This window comes from Phragmites australis, chromosome 21 (genome assembly GCF_958298935.1).
Source record: "Phragmites australis chromosome 21, lpPhrAust1.1, whole genome shotgun sequence".
NCBI lineage: Eukaryota > Viridiplantae > Streptophyta > Magnoliopsida > Poales > Poaceae > Phragmites > Phragmites australis.
This window is the reverse complement of record NC_084941.1, coordinates 5,936,513-5,956,389: the sequence shown is the minus strand read 5'-3', so window position 1 is coordinate 5,956,389 and position 19,877 is coordinate 5,936,513. Positions and strand designations below refer to the sequence as shown.

Genomic DNA, 19,877 nt, shown 5'->3' with positions numbered 1-19,877 from the left:
TTTGAATATTTGAAAATAAAGCTTGATTTCTCATTGTATTTCTCATCTTCCCTCTGATGATTTTTGTGCATTGTTTTGCTGCTGGAATTTGGGAAATGCGTGCGGGCCGGTGCCAGTTTTTCAGCCAAGGAGAAGGGCGACGGCTGGAGAGGTTCAGGGACTCGCCAAATGGGGTACCTTGTGATGGTCTCACTCGATCAGTTTATTTTGCATGCTGGTCGCATGATCAAATATCATCATCGCCTCTCCATGCTCGTCATTTACATTTAAACTGAACTGTAACTCAGCTGACACACATAATACTGTTCCAGTTCCAGTAAATTCTTTTATCTATGTTTAACTACTGCAGCAGCTCAACTGAAAATGTCGCGTTAGTTGCATAAAAAATATATTAACCTTATGTCCTTGGTACTGTTATACTCCATCCGTTCAAAAATATAAGACATTTTGTTTGAAAAAATCATCAAAAGTAAATTTTAACTATTAATTTCTCTTATAATATGTTGTCAATTGTCCTAAAATCAATATCATATTAAAAGTACTTTGAAATAAAATCTATTGAAACAAAGTTTATACACTAAATACGCACATAATAATTTGACAGGTCAAAAATTATGAAGTTTATTTTTTTTAAAACAAAATACTCCTTATATTCTTCAACGGAGGGAGTACTTAACCAGGAGTATATCAGGAAAAATTATATATATATATATATATATATATATATATATATATATCATCCAAAAAACCACCCATTTAGCTACCACATACTGTCAGAAGATTTGGCATGCATCCATGAATTTCTAGGTGAAGAACTGAACCTGGAGAGATGGAAGTCATACTGAAGTGCTCTGTTTGGTTGCCAGCTCGATGGTTTTTTATGCCGCATGATCGAAGAACTTTGTCAACGCACGTAAATTTGGTAAAATTTCACTGGTTGCTTTGGAAACCAAATATAAATGCACTGCAATTTCGGAGCTTCACTCGTTCATTTGCTTTTGAAATTTGAAAAAGATCATCAAGATCTGAGTTTTTTATTTTTATATTTTTTTAGTTAAAATTTAAATAAATAGATTCCCGGCAAAAATATTTACAAAACTAGGCGCCCGCAACTCTCTGAGAGGACGGTTACGGGTCCTAACCACCCCTTGAGAGGGCGGTAGGCATAACCGCCCCATCAGAGGGCGGCTGGGGCCTTGCCGCCCGGCCCACGAGCTTACCGCCCCCTCAGGGGGCTGGTAGAGCTCCTTACCGCCCTCTCAGGGGGCGGTAAGGGCTCCGCCCACCCCGCTGCGCCGCATCAGCCCCCCGCGCCCTCTCGGCTATAAATAGCCCAAAAAATGGGAAAAACTCATAAAATTCGGAAAAAAGTGAAATTTGAGAAGAGAGGGAAGTAGAGAGGAGAGGAGATGGGAGGAAGAGAGGTCGGTGAAGCCCTGCTGCATTTGGGCTGTGGATTTGAAGAAAAAATTCAGGTAATTTTTTTTCCTTTTTATTTTTGTTAATTAGTCCAGTAGTAGTATATGATATAGATTTTAGACATTTATGACCTAGGGTTTAGAAAATTGTCAAATTTAGTTAGAAAATGGTACGATAACAGTTAAATATAAAATATTATTTTTAGTATATTATTTTCAGTATGTTACTTGTAGTATATAGTTTTTAGTATATTATTTGTACCTGTGGACGTATGAGGCAACATTAGATAATAATTTGAGAACAAAGGGTAGCATTTAAAAACTATTTTATCCGATAATCAGAAATATAGTTCGTTGTCTTAACATGGGTTATATTTGCGGGTGTTTCCAGGGAGGGCAGATAAATTAATTTTTCAGATATATTATGGTGAGGGTGAAATTAGGTACGGTCCCAACGGTGTAGATCTCTCTGGATTTCGTCATGTCATGAAGGGACTTAGTAAGGCTAATGAGAGGAATATTGTGGGTGTATGCAAATGGCTCATGCGGTTTTTCTAACTGGATCTGCAGCAATATGAGCTGAAGTTGAAAGCTGTTCTAAGCCGTACTAGTCAGGGATACTTTGGTGAGCTTGTTCCCATCGAAGCCACATCAACTTGGAGGCAGTATGTAGATTATGCTGTTAACGTGGCATGTCGCTTGTTTTATTAGCTGAGGCGTACTTGAAAGATCAAAATGAGGTGAACTCTGCAGAAGCAGTAGCAGGACCAAGTGAGGCAGTGGAAGATGAGTCAGAGGCGGCTAATGTAGGGTCCAGGGAGGAGGTTGGTGATGTTCCAGAGCTGCAGCCGATGGGTGTAGCTGATGAAGGGGAGCACATCCCTAGTGTCATTGAAGATATGGATTTGGAGGCTGAAGAGTTGGAGGAAGGCCTTGCCGATGGGGATTCGTCTGATGAGGAGGCTAATGCTCCAGTTCCTGCGGAGTGACGGGATCAAGAATTTTCGAAGTTGGTGGTTAGCGAGGCTAACCAGACACCGTGGCAGTACCATGAGAATGAGGTATCACAGGGTGCTATGTACCCCACAAAAGAGGCAGTTATTGATGCAGTGAAATTCTAGTCGTTGTCTCTTCGTAGGCAATTCAAGGTTGTTAAATCAAGTAAAAGAGAGTATGATGTGAAGTGCTTGGTTCCTCAGTGCCCTTGGCGGGTGCACGCATTCAGAGGGAAATGGGCAGACTACTGGCAATGCTTAATAGTTAAGGAACATAATTGTCACATCGAGGAAATAGAGTTTGCCCACCGGAACCTGTCTTCTGCTTTCATTGCAAATGTTATGTACGGAGAGATTGTGGACAACCGAAGGTATGAGCCACGATCAATAATCCGTGCTATTGAGTAAAGGTTCAAGTACACAATAAACTATGCGAAGGCATGGAGGGCGAAACAAAAGGCTATTGAGATGAGGTTCGGTACATATGAAGATTCGTATCACAATCTACCTCGTCAATTAGCCATAATTTGTGCAAGAAATCCAGGCAGCTACTATGATACCAAGCATTACCCCTCTACTGATGTGGAGTACAGCGGAAAAAGAGTGTTGCAGCATGCTTTCTTTGCATTCGGTGCAACTATCAAAGCATTTAGATATTGCCGACCCATCATATGCCTAGATGGAACATTCCTGACTGGGAAGTACAAAAGGCAGATTTTGTCTGCAATAGGGGTCGACGATAACAACCAAGTCCTGCCACTAGGGTTTGCGTTCGTGGAGAGTGAGAACGGGGACAGCTGGTATTGGTTCCTAGAGCGGGTGAAGCATGCAATTGTTCTTGACCGACCAGATGTGTGTCTCATTCATGATAGACATGCAGGATTGTTGCAGGCTTTGCTGGATATGCAACACGGTAGCGTGCGACGGGGTGTACCAGTACAGTGGCCAGATCTCAAAAGCAGGTGGTGCATGCGCCATATGGGTGCGAACTTCTACAAACAGTTTAAAAACAAAGAATTAATGAAGCTCTTCAAGAAGTTGTGCAATCAGAACCAGCAACGTAAGTTCAACGCATTATGGGAAAGACTTGATGAACTGACTCTTAAACAAACTGCGGAGGCTGCACCTAATGGTGAGGAACCAATAGCTCTCGGTCCTCTCCCAACCGATACTCCGCAGATTGTAAGGAGATCGGACTCATCTATTAGGAGATTTTCACAGTGGATACGCAATGAGACGAATGAAAAATGGGCTCTGCTGTACGACAGTGGTGGTACCAGGTATGGAGTAATGACTACAAACCTTGCAGAGGTTTATAACTGGGTCATGCGAGGAATGAGGTCCCTACCATTAGTTGGAATTGTAGAAGACATTTTGCATGAGACCTGCAAGTACTTCATTGATCGGTATGCAGCTGCTAAGGTTGTAATGGAGGACAATCGTATGCTTTACGGCCGGATGCTATGTGAGTACATGGAGAAGGCAAATAGGAAGGCCCACATGCATCGTGCAAATCAAGAGGGCACTGCAGAGCACAGGTTCAGTGTCCTGTGTCGGGATAAGGGTCGGAGGGGGGTAGACGTGAGCAGCATGTTCAAGAGTGTGTGCTAAGGAGTGGGACATGCATATGTAGTTATCAGAAGCCACAATTACTCCACAAACCTTGTACACACGTCATAGCTGCGTGCGCGGAGCACCATATGCTTCCAAGGCAATATGTGTCACAATATTTCATGAAAGATCAAGTACTGAACACCTAGAACCAGGAGCTGTATGGTTACGGCATTGTTGACACTTTTACAAGTAACCCAGGGCCTGCAAGAATATATGTGCCTGATTTGGGTAAGATGAAGAACGCACCGGGCCGAAGACAAACTCGTCGGATTCGCAACGATATGGATGAATCCGAGGCTGGCCCTAGGATTAAGCGATGCAGTCAGTGCAATGAAGTAGGTCACACTTACAAATATTGTCCCAAAACTGCAGGCGGTGATGCACCTGTTGTCTAGGTGAGCTTCATGTGTGTTCAGCTAGTTTTGTACCATTTTAATATGTGTTAATTTCGCATATGAAATTGTCATATCACTGCTGTTGTTACATATTATTGATGTACTGCAATACTTATAGGTTGGCAGCGGCCGGACTCCTGCCGCTTTGCCAGTTGGTCAAGGCCCGATCGACGGAGAACCCCGAGGTTGCAGCCCGTCGTTTCTACTTCGATCGGTCGCTGATAGCAGCACTGGTCGACCGTTGGAGGCCGGAGACACATACGTTCCACCTACCGTGCGGAGAGATGACCCCGACCCTGCAGGACGTCTCCTACCTCTTAGGCCTTCCTTGCGCAGGAGCTACGGTTGGGGTCATCGATATGCAGGTTGACTGGATGAACGACATGCATCAGCGATTTGGGCCGGTGGAGCGAAAGGCGGACGCACCCCCCTACGTGCCTGAGTTCTTATCCGATGCACGAGGGCCAACGAAAAAGTGGATCCTACAGTTCCAGGTACGGTAACATGGAACCTATCGAATACTAACAAAATATGTCGTAATGATCCTTTCTGACACCATTCATATGTGCAGCCGGCGTACACCCACCCACACGCCAACGCATACGCGGTCTTGAGACATTTGGATGCCTACCTCCTTTGGTTGTTTGGGTGGGTGATGTTCACTAGTGGCCAAGGCCACTTGGTAACGAGGACACTTGTGCCGTACGCCTGGTCGATAGCGGACGCTGATGCGGAGGACGTACCGCAGTTCAGCTGGGCATCCGCTGTTCTTGCTGCGACGTATCAGGCGCTCTGCGACGCATGCACGAAGAAGGAGGCACTAGCCACTTTCGTCGGGTGTCCACTTCTTCTACAGCTATGGTCGTACGAGCATTTCGTCATAGGCAGACCGGTGGTGGATCGCTCCCCGTACCCAGAGGAATGGTACGGCGAGACGGACGAGGACGCGCCCACAATGGCCTCGCTGTGGTGTCGTCGACGGGTATGTATTTTACATTAACAGTTCCGTTCGTACTATGTTAGTCTCTGAATATTTGTATTGATGTTTGTCACTCAGCCACACTGGGCCCACGAGCAGCCTCGCAGCGCGTACGAGCATTTTCGTACCCAGTTCGACAGGCTGCATCCTAACGATGTGGTATGGGAGCCATACAGCGTTCGGTCTGTGCATACATGGGCAGGGTTGGGTTTGTCACCCTTGTGCACCCGCGACGAGGAGTACTGGCTCACCAAGGCGCCCCTTGTCTTCGACATCTACGTCGAAGAGTACTCACCGCACCGTGTCATGCGGCAGTTTGACCGTCACTAGGCATTCCCGCTCGTCCCCATCCGTACCTCCCCTTGCAAGTCCACATGTACACTTGCAAAATTATAGTTTGAGCAACCTTCATTTCAGTTTGACTTACATTTGCCGTAGTATGAATGCAGGTACACGCGGAAAGGCCAGCCAGCTGGCAACCTCTGGGCGGACTGCTTGGCCCCTTACGTGGCAACATGGGCCCAAGCGCTACAGGACGTCGTTGATGAGGCGCGTCCCCACACCGAGGGGAACTTCAGGGAGTACCTACGGTGGTATATACCACGTACGCGGACACGTGTCACCTACACCCCTGAGGATGTCCGGGCCCACGTCGCATTGACAACGGAAACATACCCGGTGCATTAGGACGAGGACGCCGCTTTAGCAGTAAGTAACTTTTTGAAGTCCGTACTCCATATTGAATGAACATAACCGTATACTTTAATTGTTCACTTTTGTTCGTACCCGCAGACAGATATCATTTATGACGTAAATAGGGATGCAGCTGCTGCCATGGACCGTGTCCAGCAAGGGCATCACCTAAGTGCGTCGGATGTTGCGAGTTTCATTAGACGGGTTTTCGACAAGACGGCGCGCGCCTTGAAGCTCACCTTCTATCGATCTACCACAGATGTAGCAGGGCCGCCTCCCAGGACGAGTGGTGTACACGCCGAGTCGTCTCGGCCGTCAGACGTGCACGACGTGCACCGACGTTCTTCAGTGTCGGCTCCCACACGACCCCTTCTATCACGTCTTGGAGGGTTCGAGCAACATGGTATGAATTATACTTTTCAATAATATTGACCAATATCCTTTACTTATTGTTATTAAACATTCATTAGGTCCGTCTGCACAAGTCTCGATGCAGCCTCGCAGATCGAGCCCTGTGCGTCCACAGTCAGGTACTCCGGGAACTCTTCTTCCTAATTTCTAATACTTTCAGCAAAATAAGTTAGTACTGTGCTCAGGTTACTTCGGTGACGAGGCTGGTCCGTCTTCGGTGGCCCCACGCCCTACCCCCCCCCCCCCCCGCAACGTACTACGGCACGGCAGCGTGGCCTTCTTCTGCTGCACCGTTGTACCACGCAGGTACAATTATATATTTTTTACTACTACTTTCAAAACCATATTGTTCGTACCTCACGTGATTATTTGTTCACAGGCCCCTCCAGCCAGTACACATGGACGCCTACCGAGCCTTCACAATCCTCCTACCCTAGTCAGGAGGATGAGACTGGCCCCGACACCGCATACGACATCGTCCGTGACTTCTTCGGGGGCACACCTGACTACGACATCCTTTAGCGGTCCCAGGTTTCCAGTGCACCGCTTCGGACACAGCCCACGCACGACGAGCCCTCGACACCGGTGGTCCCTACTAGGCCTACCAGACACGTCGGCCCACCCGACCCCCTCACCTACTCCAGGGGTCACGTGAAGGTTAACCAGCGGCATCGGGACCACGATGGGGCGCACGAGCGACGGCAACGAGGGAGGCATGAGTAGCATTTTACATTTTATGTAACTAACATATGCATATTCTCTTCGTGATGTACTCCTATGTATTAAGACACGTTCACTTTGTATGGTCGACTTAGCATTTCGTAAATGCATTCCATATTCAGACACGTTCAATGAAAAAGTGACCACAACACTAAACTTTAACCATGACTAACACATGCCTCCTGCTGCAAGCTTTAAACAAGATGTGACAACACTACCCAGCTTTTTCAAATCAGTAAATGACAACACGGGTACCAATAAACGTGGAATCTCTGACCATGAGCAATGACAAAACTTTCCCATTCTTCAAGATGAAATCCGATGCTCCTCCCACCAGCTACGCCCATGCCCTCACTCCTTTCTTCACGAGCAAATCCAATGCTCCTGCCTCCCCCAACTATAAATAGCCGAACCTCCTTACGGTGAAGCATCGCTCATTTCTCATATCTCTCAAGTGCAATATCTTCCTCAGCTCCATCGAGCCCACCAAAGAAACATTGGGGGACTACCATACCTGAAGGTCTCGAACCACCAATGTGCTTATGTGGTGACCTTTGTAAGCTCCGCAAGTCGCAGGACATCTCATACACCTATGGGCTGCACTTCTTCATGTGTGCCAACTACGAGTATGACAAGCCTCGCCATGCAACAACTGGTTATCGACCGGTACGGTAACAGATATCCGCCTCATCTCTTCCGATTACGCACCCTCTTTTAGTAACCGCTCATCTTGTTCCATTTGTTCAGTCCCCTCCACCACTCTGTGATTTTATTCAGTGGCTCGACAATGAGCAAAATGACTCACAGAAGCTGTGGATCGACATGAACATGAGGTGGAGAAGGGAAGCCTACGCACGTCGGGAGTACGAACAACAGTAAGAGGAACTTTGCCTCAAACGGGAGGAAGAAGAGCGTATAAGGAAGGCGGCGCACGACCGTACCGTGGCTCAGGCTCGAGAGGCTGAGAGGGAAAGGAAGCGGGAGAGAGCCCGCCGTGCTAAGGCGGCAGGTCCCGATGCCCTCCGAAAGGGAAAGTAACCTAGATGCACGCAGTAGAGAGTACCTAATGTAACCTGACATACTTTCCTTCCCTAAGGCATGTTATGATTAGGATCAACGCACTAATAAGTAGGTCTTAGTGCGAACCGTACATGCCACCTTTGTTTTCTCATCGTGTCGTCGTGGTTACAGTGTATTGTAATGTTTTCACCAAGTGTTCAATACTATATTTGTCCTCGTTCCCACCCCATACCCACGTAAAATGCTGCAACTACTAATTACTGATTTTTTTTCTCCCGTTATTACATAACCTACTCCAAATTTAATTTCTTAATTTCCTTACACCATTTCCTTTTTTATTTCTTTAATTACAAAAATTATATATGTTTAAAGGATAAATGGAAAAAAATTAATTTTACAGGAAAAAATGGTCCTAACCGCCCTCTGAGAGGGCGGCTAGGGCTAACCGCCCCATCAGGGCCTAACCGCCCCCTGAGAGGGCGGTTGGCCCCTCTTGCCACCCTCTGAGGGGGCGGTTAGGCCTACCGCCCTCTCAGGGGGCGGTTAGGACCCGTAGCCGCCCTCTCAGAGGGCTGCGGGCACCTAGTTTTGCAATTTTTTTCACCGGAAATCTATTTATTTAAATTTTAACTTAAAAAATATAAAAATAAAAAAAACTCATCAAGATCTCACTGGCTAAAACGACCCAAATCTATCTCTCAGCCCAGCACAAAGCCCAAATCGATCCATAACAAGCCCAGGCCCTGGACGTCTCCGGTCTCCTCCGTCACGCGCGCGTCAACCTCCGCGTGCCCGAATTCCCCATTTGCTCGCCTCGCCGATCCGCCACCACGACCCTCCATGCCGGCCGCCGCGCCCGCAACCGCACCGCCGGAAAGCCTGGACGCGCGCACGGGCGGACGCGTCCTGCGCCGCGCGGCGGGGCACCTCCTCCACCCTGCCTCGCTCCCTCCGCTCCTCCTCGCCGCGCTCCTCATCCTCCTCTTCCGCTCCGCGCTCCTCGCTGGCACGGTCCGCCTCGCTTCCTTCGCCGACCGCGACCCGGCGCTCCGCTCCCTCCTCGCCCGCCTCTCCCCTCCCGCCCCGCCCTCACCGCCGCCTCCCCCGCACCACCTCCCGCGCCGCCGCTCCCCGTTCACCTCCCCGTCGTCCTCCCTCTCCGACGACGATGTCCTGGTCGGCCCCCTCGATCCCCCCGCCTCCGCACCCTCCCGCCGCCGCAACGCCTCCTACCACCACGTCCTCTTCTCCTCTTACTCCGCCTCGCCCAAACCCTACCCGGTGCCGCTCCCGCACCCACTACCGGCCTCCGCCTCCCCCTTCTTCCTCGCCGTCCACAACGAGACGGTGCCGCCGAAGCCCGCCTCGCCGCGGGGCGGCGAGCTCCGCCTGCTCGACCTGACCAGGCGCGACGCGGCGGCCATCGTCAACCTCCTCGCGCTGCTCTCCTCCGCGCACGTGCTCGCGATCCTCGGGTACATCGCCGTGCACTCCGCGGCGCTGGGCGCGGTGTTCGCGTCCGTCGCGGGTCGGCACGTGCAGGGGCGGCGGCGAGGGTTCCTCCTTGCCGGTGCGGCGATGGGCGCGAGGCGGCTAACGGGGTTTGCGTTTCTCAGGTGGGCGACGCGGGATGCGGTCGTGCAGATGCTCTGCCTCTGGTTCTTCGCTGACGTGCATGACCAGGCGCAGCTCTTCAGGCTCTTTGTGCTTGCCAAGCTCATGCCATTCTCGGCATCCGTCAAGCCCTGGCTTGCAGCCATTGCAGGCCCAGAGCTTGATGGTTTCTTCGTTGCTTGGGCTGTACTTGATGCAGTTGTATCAGTGCTGTTCACTGTGGTGCCATGGGTGGTTGTCATGAACCGTGATCCGCGCCCACCTGGGCACAATGCTGTGAAGGAAGGGTGCTATCTTGTTTCTCTGATGGCAACTGATGCCACATTGCTCAAGTGTTGGGAGACAGTAGTGTGTGGCAGTATGGGGCGGCTCATCATGATGACATTTGGTGGAAAGATTGTTGGGGGATTTCTCCATTCGATTGCGCAGGTCTACTTCATGGTGGTGTGGCTGTTGTTCTACTTTGCGGCAAGGTGTAAGGAGGCACGGCTGGGTGGCCGTCAGTTTGGACTGGAGGATGTGGCAGCTGCTCTTGACGGATTTAGGTAGTGTCCAGTTGACGGTGGCCACTTGGTTCATCAATGCATGAAGAGAGGTATATTTCATGCCTCATAGTGCTCATGGATCACATGCTACTGGTCTTGGCAAAGTAGTGGCTTTTGTAGTTCTCTTGATCTTCTAAATTGTACTGAAATGGTACATAGTTCAGATGAGGGAGAGAGAACTCAACAATGCTTGTATGTACAGTTTTGGCCCTCTGGGGGTAATCTGCATACAGCCACACCATGTGGCATACAAGAAAGGTTGGTTGGTTTCCTTTCCATGGAGGTAAGATGCCCTGTCATAGGTGTTGTAGCTCCAAGATGATTTGTGAAGTTTTTACGGTAGAATTTTCCTGGGTGGTTTTTTTAGGCTGAAACTTGTGATGTTGTAGGTTCACACACCGGTAACACTGTTGATATCCTCCCTTTTCTGTTTGTAAATAGTTGTCTCTTAATCCCATCTCAATAGCCCTTTAGTTGGTTCTGTGAAGAAGTTGGCTCACTATTGAGTTCTTTTGGTCTTTGTTCTCTTAGATTGCACAATGATTTGTATCCTCAATTGATATGATAGCCTTTTTTGGTTATCACACATTATCAGAATGCCTCTTCAACAGTTGCATAGAATTCCCAGCCTCTAGAGTTCTATTTATGGACGAAGTCCCATTTATGGACCAGTATATATTTCCATACTTACCTACAATTTTGGATTACCTGGTTACTTCATACCTTTATTCAGTCCACAGTTCAGTTTTCACAGTTGATTGGTTGACCCAAAATCGGCAACGAACCAGACAAAGGTAGAAGTTTAGGTGCACATTTTGGATTGATTGTTAGAGTAACGTGAGTTTTTTTTTTATTTTGACCCTTTTTTATTCTAATATTTTAACACTATCCCTTTCTAGACTATATTTTAGAAAATACGGGTGTGCTTGGTTGGAAGGCGAGATTGGATGGGATAAGGTCATCCATATTTTTCTGGATGGGATGATCTAATTTTTTGTTTGGTTGTGATAGATGTGATGAGCTAGTTTTCTGTTTGGTTGGTGGGATTAGAGTGGATAGGATGAGTTAGTTTTCTGTTTGGTTGGTGGGATTAGAATGGATATGATGATTTTTTCATATTTATATGCATTCCATAAGTATTTGGATGAATTTGTGCATGTTTGAATTTGTTTGAATTCAAGTTAAATTAAAAAGAGAATATCATATGAAATGATAAAAATGTATATAAATGGAGCATTACAAAGGAACTTATTTTTTCATCAGATAACCTAGGGTTAGAAGCATTTTTATAAATTAGTACATCACATGAGAAGAATATTAGTGATTTTTTTTTTCAGTTTTTTGGTAATTTATTTGAGGCATTAAAAATTTCTACGTTATAAAAGTAGAATTTTTTGGAGAATTTAATTAAATATTGGCTTATGCTTTTTAGATCAAATCAATTAAAATGGGTTGCTACTGAGCTCTAGTTTGCTCATAAAAATGTTTAGAATTTTTGAACCATTTTATACTCTCAAATAAAATCGAGAGTTAAATGAAAAACATAAACACATAAACACACGGGAACGAACGAACGTGGATGAGCCGATCCGACCGTTTTCGCCTGATCGAGCCATCCAACGTAATGAGGGAATATTCTTCTATCCTGGCTGCCCCATCCACCCTACCCCTCTAACCAAACACTATGAAAACTTTTTTAATAGATGGCGTGACCATAGTCATTTGTCACGCTACGACGACCGGCGCGACGAAAGGGGTAGTTCCTAGAAATATAATCTTGCCGGGGTTAATATTAAAATATTAGAATAAAAGGAGTTGAAATAAATAAAAAATCGTCTCTTGTCATGAAAGACATTTTTGGTACATCCTACTTGGCCCATACAGTTAATTGTTATGCAGTTCCTTTGTTATGTATGGGCTTAGGACACTAAAACTAAATAGTTGACTTAGTCCACGCATATATTTAGTCTTATTATTGTCTGACAGTTCATTTTGACTCGTATAGTCGTGTTTATATCATGATCACATATCTCAGTTAATGTAGATGTATTCAGACAATAAAATTGACTTAGAAATAATTTGTAAATCAACCCATTGTTTTTGGGTCATGGCCTTTATTTCACCATACAAGTGAATCATGTGTTACTTGTCCTGAATTAGTTTTCTGAGCCTTGTGTGAAATACTGTAACTATATTGGAAATGTTTATTAGCTACTACAGTCTGGCCCTCTTTTCTTTCTGCTCATTCGCATTATAGCCCTCTTTTTGGCACCTGTATATATTAATTTTTTCGCCTAAGCTTGAAGCAATCCTTTCACAGATATATCCATGTCAGACGTAAGATATCTATCTGTATATTGCTGCTGATTACACTCTTGCAGTACTCAAAAGCAACAGTGGCTCTTTGCAATGCCTATTCCTTATATCATACTATTGGATTGAGTGATCAGCTGCTGCTAGGCTTTACTAATGCATGGGAAAATGTTCGTTGTACTTTACAAGATGAGTTTTAGGTTGCCCGAAATGTGACTATCTTTAGTTGTTTTGCATCATTTGCAACTTTGCAAGAAACGTGACTATCTTTAGTTCTAGGTTGCCCGAAATGTGACTATCTTTAGTTATTTTGCATCATTTGCAACTTTGCAAGAGTGCTGTTGACATATGATTTCAGGCTTTCAGTTTGGTACATATACTGCTTAGAAAATTATAAACATTCACGTGCATCATGTAATATTTGGGAATAGAATTTGTCAAATGCACAACATTGTATATTTTGCTATTTCTTTTTCTTTTTACCCTTTTTCTCTTAATGTGATGGCTGTTGATGTTGCCATCTCGTTGATAAATAAGAAGAGTATATCTTAGTCTAGTTTCATGTAAACATCTCGCTATTGAGTTTGCACCGTTAGGATTTTTAAGCTGCTACTCGGAACTACATATTTTTTTGGGTACAGGAATGTATCAACACAAACTAGGTAGACTGGTGCTACGTGGCATAGTGCCATCCCTGAAGCTTGTGCAAAATGTATTCTGTTTTGCCTCTTTTGTTTCTTTGATGAAATAAGAATGGGGTTTCTTCCACTGATGTTATGTTTTACAATTTTTTGGGGGGCTAGTGTATGACTATAAGATGTCAACGATGTATTGCCTTGGATTCCTTGTAACGGCCTGTTTGTTTGATCTTCTACTTTTGAGTTTTCTGAAAAGCTGTGTTTTTGATTTGTCTGAAAATCTATTTTTGGAAATAGGCTGTTGACTTCTACAATAAATTTTTGGCTTCTCAGCGTATAGCTTCTCAGAAAAACACATCTCAGCGAGCTAATCAGCTTTAGTTTATTTTTCTCAGAAGTAGACTTCTGGCTTCTCCAGAACTCCGTTTGTTCTGATTTCTGGTTTCTGCCAGTAGCAGAAACAGAAGCAGAAGCAGGAAACAAACAGGACCTAAGTTTGTAGCTTTTATGGATCTACTGCCGTGGTTATTTCACTTGCATTTCCTCCATTCAAAGGTTGGTGGCACTCTGCGAGCTGATGCTTGGAGATAGCATGCTAACAATATGTTTTAGTGGCAGCAGAAGCCAATTCTGCTTGATGCGAGGTGGACAGCCAACCCAAGGCAGGCGTACGGCGCGCGCTGCTGGTGGCAGCGCTCAAGCAACCCTGACGACGCGCTGCGGCGCTGGTACATGCGGCTGCCGGCCGGTGCGTGCTTGCTGGAAGATAAGAAGAACGAATAGATGTACTATGCAGGCATGACTTACGGAATCCACTGCCCCAACTCGAAGATATAGGTGCTGTTTGGTTAGTCGGAGTTAAGTCAATTTTGGTTGTGCCTTAAAATTTTGGTTAATTTAGTTATGTCTTAAAAAAAGTTTGTCCGGCTAAAATTATTCTATTACGTTTCTAAGTACATCTCGAATGATCAAATCATTCGTTAAAAGTTTTAAACGATCAAATTTTAATTTAGTTTCAAACCAAATATTATTTTGATAATGCACTGCTCTATTTAGCCTCTAGCCAAAATTTGGCTTGCTCTGTTGGGGGCCAAAAATCAAACAACACTATAGGCATTATTTACACCCGGCACCGATGACATGCCAATAGCAACTGTGAGGTGAGGATGCTCGACTTTAGTGCCATTCAAAGCATCTATCATAAGTTTCTTCATAATATTTAGTAGATGAAAGCAAATAGAGTAGCACCAAACTCTGATGCACCAGAAGATAAGGACATCAAATAGATGTATGCATGACTTGGCGAATCTGCTCGAATGTATAGCCCACATTTCACACGCAACTCTAATGAAGACACCAATGTGATGACAACAGTACCCTTCCACGTCCACGGTGATCACTGAATAAGTAATAGTGATTAGATGCAGAGTACCTTAGAAGAAGGCACTTTCTGGTCTAGGAAGCAGTGCTGCCACTCCATTGGCTCTGCCTACATGTCCATCCTCTGGTTTCCGACGAGTAGATCTCCAATCCGGCGATCAAGCAGAAACCGTGAGTTGGCAGGGTCTGCACGAGCAAAACACTGTGAAGTGGGTGGGGGGACACGGCCGGCTCGAAGCCTAGATGCATCTTGTGGAATCCCTGAATCGTTTGTGTGTCTTGCATCATATCTGAATCTGGCAGCACGGTCCACTTCTCCGTCACGGGATTGCACACAATGTAGTCAAGTTTGCACTTTGGAGATATTATCTGGCGCCGGAGCAGGAGGAGGCCATTGCAGCAGTCGATGAACTCGACGTCGGCGTAGACAGGACAGGAAGGAGAGGGAGGCGCCAACCATCGGATGGCCCCTGCCGCCGATGTTGGTGAAGTGGTGCCGGTAGCTCGAGGGGTTGTGTTGCCTCGGCCTCGTGGTGCTGCGGTAGAAGAAGCCGGACATGGTCCACAGAGACCTTTTGTGGACTCCAGGGTCCGAGCAGAGGGCGCGCCGGGACTTTAACATGCACTTAAAGTGGCACAGCGACTTGTAGGCAGGTTTTTTTATCAGTAAAGAAATTTTATCAGAGTTCACCGACTCACCGGTAAACATGATTTATCATATATACTAGTCTAAAGTTCAAATAATTTTAAATAAAATTCAAACAAAATACGGGTAATTATGGTGAATTTTTTCTATCGGAATTTACTGGTAGACTCAGTAAACCGGATATATCGGATATTCCGGTCTGAATTTTTTTTCGCTAGGGCACCACATGAGGATGGGCCGCTGCCCGCTGCAGCTCCGTCGTCTTGCTAGAGCCCCCCTTCATCCTGCAGTGGTGGTGATCCAATCTCAATCCAAATGTATCTAACCCCAATTCAAAAGGTGAAATCACATTACAAAGACAAAAATCCCCAATTAGCAAAGGCCAGATCGGAAGGCATAGGAACTCGGCAAAGGAAAAGACGAGTTGTTTACATGGCCAAGCGGCCGGTGGTAGCTCTGGGGCACACACAGGCCCAAGTCACAGGGCGCTGTCTAGTTTAGAACGTACAACTCGCCGGTCCCGTCCGTGCCTTCGTGGCGTCCGGCTTTGTTCGGGCGACTGTCGTGTGAATCGGGAAGAGAGCGGAGGCCCACGGCCCGAGAGGCACGGAGCCGGCTGGATTGTGCAAAAATTAGGAATGTTGAGATTGATCTCTTCACAACAATTGCTCATGGCGGTTACCATGCCTATTCTCGAATGGATGTCTCCTCAACAGGGACACACCCATTCATCATCTAAACAAGATCAATGAGAATGAACAAGGATTTCATTCTACTCTCTACTGTCTCTCTCTCTCTCTATTACTCTCAATCATTTTCACTTCTAACACGTTATCGTGCACTTTTGATCTACACTTCGCTAATGGATCCAGGGTCTACGCAACGCTACTCGGCCAGACTCACCAATTGAGAAATGGTTGTATCACATTTGTAAGAACAGAGAAGAAGCAGATGCACTGCAAGGCCACCATCCTTCATCTTCTTCTACCTCGGCGGCTTCAACGGTGGTGCCCATGGTCTTCCTCCGAAATGGTGATGCCCTTTTTCTTCAACCACTCGCGCACGGAGGTGACTCTTAGCGCTTTTCTGGCCACGGCGCCAGTTATGCCATCACCTGCATGGCGGCGCCCCACCCTCATGGTGGCGATGCTGTCGGCAGGCACCTGCCCTCTAGCACGGCACCTCTGCCCTCTGGTGGCAACTACCGCGCCGCCCTACGACGGCCACATCTTCTTGATATGGCGCCCCTTCGGGGCACAAGGCCGGTGCGTTGGATCTGTCGTGATGACGACAGTAGATCCGGAGGCCCCGCCCTCCAGCGACGGCCAGAGGCCGGCAGCGCACACATGTCACAGCGCACGGATGGCCCTCGACAGGCGTGATCGCTCCCATGGCATCAGTTCAACTCTGGCGTCACGCCCCCTCATGTTGCGCTCTGCACTCCGCCCATATGGTGGACCACCGGCGGTGGTGCCTCTCTCACGCGGTCTCCTCGTGTTTTCCACACCGAGTCTAAGTAATGAAGAATACAAGGCAAGATTATATACTTTTGTCCACGTAATATGGAATGATGCTATGGGATCATAAACTAAATAAGTTTTGCACCTGATACATTTATAACATATTAACTTTTAGCAATACATGGTGAAACTATCTAGACTTAGAGCTATATTCTAATTTCTAGTTACTTAGTGCTGGTGGGGGATGAGGCCACCCATATTTATATTGTTCTTTGATGCAATATATTTGGAATGTTGACATGTGGCTCATTCCACACATTTCTTACAAAATATCTAAATTCTAGATTTTTATCATTTTTATCTAAAATCTAGATATTTCCTACCATGTAAAATATATATGTTTTACATAACTCTTTACTTTGCCATGAAGCATGTCAACTCTAGTCTCTTGTCATCTCCAAACTATTTTAAAGAATTTCATATATGCATTACTACTTTAACAATCCTTAGTTGAATATTGTCGGTGTATCAGGAACCAGGGGTCCCTGAGTCCCGAGGCCCGGCCAGCCACCCGCCACATGGCGCTATTCCACGAGGCCCCTCCTAAAGGATGAGAAAAGCTCAAGTCCCGGGAGAAGGTGCTCGGGGCCAGCCATCCACAGAGTTTAAGTACTGGGAAGAAAGTGCCCGGGGAGGTGCCCGGTCACCCCCGAGCACCCTAGTCCCCTGACGATCAGAAGAGCTAAGTTCCTGGAGAGAGTGCTCGGGGCTGCGTGCGGCAGCTCCCGAGCGCCCGATTCCCCGAAGATCCATACAAGAATGCTCGGGAGATAGTGCTCGGGGCTGCACGTGGCAGCCCCCGGGCACTCGGTTCCCCGAAGGTTCATACACGAGTGCTCGGGAGAGAGTGCTCGGAGAGGTGAACAGTACCCCCGAGCACCCGGTACCCCGAGGACAAGGATAGGCATTCTCGGGAGAGAGTGCTCGGGGAGGTGAACAGTACCCCCGAGCACTCGGTGCCCCGACGACCCAGGAAAGCCCCCGAGGGGCCCGCCGATGGGGTGTCCACCAGTCAGAGGTCTGAGGCCACATTTAATGAGCGTGCGTGGCCTGACATCTCCAACTGCTCCCGCTGCGGCGTCAGTTTCTGCCATGTTTTGGCAGAGAGGCGTGGGGCTATTAATTGCACGGGTCCCGTCCCGTATCATCCGGCTTGTCTCGGGATAACATCGCGAGGATCAAGGCGTTCCGTTTGCCGCCCTACCGTGGCAGAGGAACAAGACAAGACGGGCACGCCGGGTTGCTCTGCGGCTGCCCGGTGGGTCCTCTCCACGGCGCCCGTTGCCAGGGCGTTTATGGTGACAGGTGACCGGGCGTGCGACGCATTTTCCACCCCCGGTCACTTCACCCAGAAGAAATGATGACGCCTTTCCCAGTCATGGCGTCTTGGAACTTGTGCCCCCTCCTTCCCGTTCGGGGCATGTCTCGACCGGCATGTACTTAAAAGAGCTGGCGGCACAGAGGAAAGCATCCGACGATAGACCACAAGCATCCAAGCATGCAAGAATCGAAGACATTGACCCAACCAAAGAACACAAGAACCAACATAAGGCACAAGGCACAGTCCTTGCCGAAGAACAAGGAGCCTCAGGCTCTTAGTTAGGCCAATATTCTTGTAACCAGCAACATCCTTGAGGGACTTCCTCAGGACAGTTATTGCATCCATACAGGAGTAGGGTATTACGCCCCCGTACGGCCCGAACCTGTCTAAATTCCGGTGCATTTACTTCTTTTTGCACTAGGTCATCACCCCGACCACCGGCCGTTGCATTCATTCCATTTATTTCTCCGACAAACTTATTCAGGATCATCCCCCGGCCGAATCATCACCCCGACCACCGGCCGTTGCATTCATTCCATTTATTTCTCCGATAAACTTATTCAGGATCATCCCCCCGGCCGAATCTCTAAAAAGGGGTCTCTCGGGATCCCTGCGACAGGAGTTAATCCTCCGACAAATATAAACTAGATTGCAGTTGTAATGAAAAAATTATTGCGGAAGTCGTATGGTTGGTATAGTGTGCGTTGTATGTTGCCTCTATCAGGTTGTGTGTTTAAGTAATGAGACTGACGATGTAGAGTAGAATATGCTATTGTAATGAAAAGTTGCACGAACATATGATTACTCTTCTTGCAATGAGGGAACTATGCATTTTTTTTGGACTTTTGCAACGAGAATATGAAATCTTTTGCATTTCAAGTGCATGTGCCCCCATGATACGAATGTTAGTCCATTAGCCAAAGTGCAGACATTGGATTCAAAACTGTAGTGCAAAGTCTAAAATTGGTTATATATTTTTTTTATAAAAAAACAAAAAGAAATCTTCCATTAACTCTGAAAGCGAAAATGAATAGAAATCAACCAAATCACTGCAAATGAGAGCCGCCAGATTTGTGATGAAGGGCAGTGATGTAGACGGATTTGCCTTCCATCGCTTACCCTCATTATGTCTAGAAATTCTACAGAGAACTCCTAAGCCTCAGCCTGATGCGCACTGGCCTCATGGGTCACGGTCGTGTCATCTCTTCTTTCTCTTGACAACTCCCCATCGGTTATCTCCACCTCAATCTAGGGTTTAGGCAGCCCCATCTTCTACCCTCACCTTGCTCACTACGACGTTTACCAGCTTGGCCTATGACGGATCTAGGAACAATTTTGAGCTAGGACAGAGACACTGAGTCCAAGTAAAGAATAATACCTCAATAATGAAGATAAAATATTAATTTCTCAATAAAAGACAATAGAAAAGTATGAACCTATAAATAAGTAAAGGTAAATATAGATGAATCAGTGGTGGCAACAGTTAAATCTTGACTAAGGTATAAGAAATATTATTGCTAATGGTCATACCATATTACAAATTAGAGTATACATGAAACTTAAAATAATTTTGATATATTTCCAACCAGGTACAATGTGCCATAGTGTGTGTTTTTGAATTAAACGTTTAAGCATGATTCCACAAATAGATTGAA

General features: G+C 46.7%; 1 protein-coding gene across 1 annotated transcript; it reads left to right on the top strand.

The window, feature by feature from the left end:
- The first annotated feature begins 9,010 nt into the window (after window positions 1-9,010).
- LOC133903559 (uncharacterized) lies at window positions 9,011-13,483 on the top strand. Its single transcript, XM_062344979.1, has 2 exons — window positions 9,011-10,454; window positions 10,607-13,483. The coding sequence occupies exon 1, from the start codon at window positions 9,086-9,088 to the stop codon at window positions 10,406-10,408; it is 1,323 nt and encodes a 440-aa protein (XP_062200963.1). The 5' UTR covers window positions 9,011-9,085; the 3' UTR covers window positions 10,409-10,454; window positions 10,607-13,483.
- The last annotated feature ends 6,394 nt before the right edge of the window (window positions 13,484-19,877 follow it).

Bases quoted from the DNA above. Each gene is read 5' to 3' on its own strand.
- LOC133903559 (XM_062344979.1), top strand. From the start codon at position 9,086: ATGCCGGCCGCCGCGCCCGCAACCGCACCGCCGGAAAGCCTGGACGCG.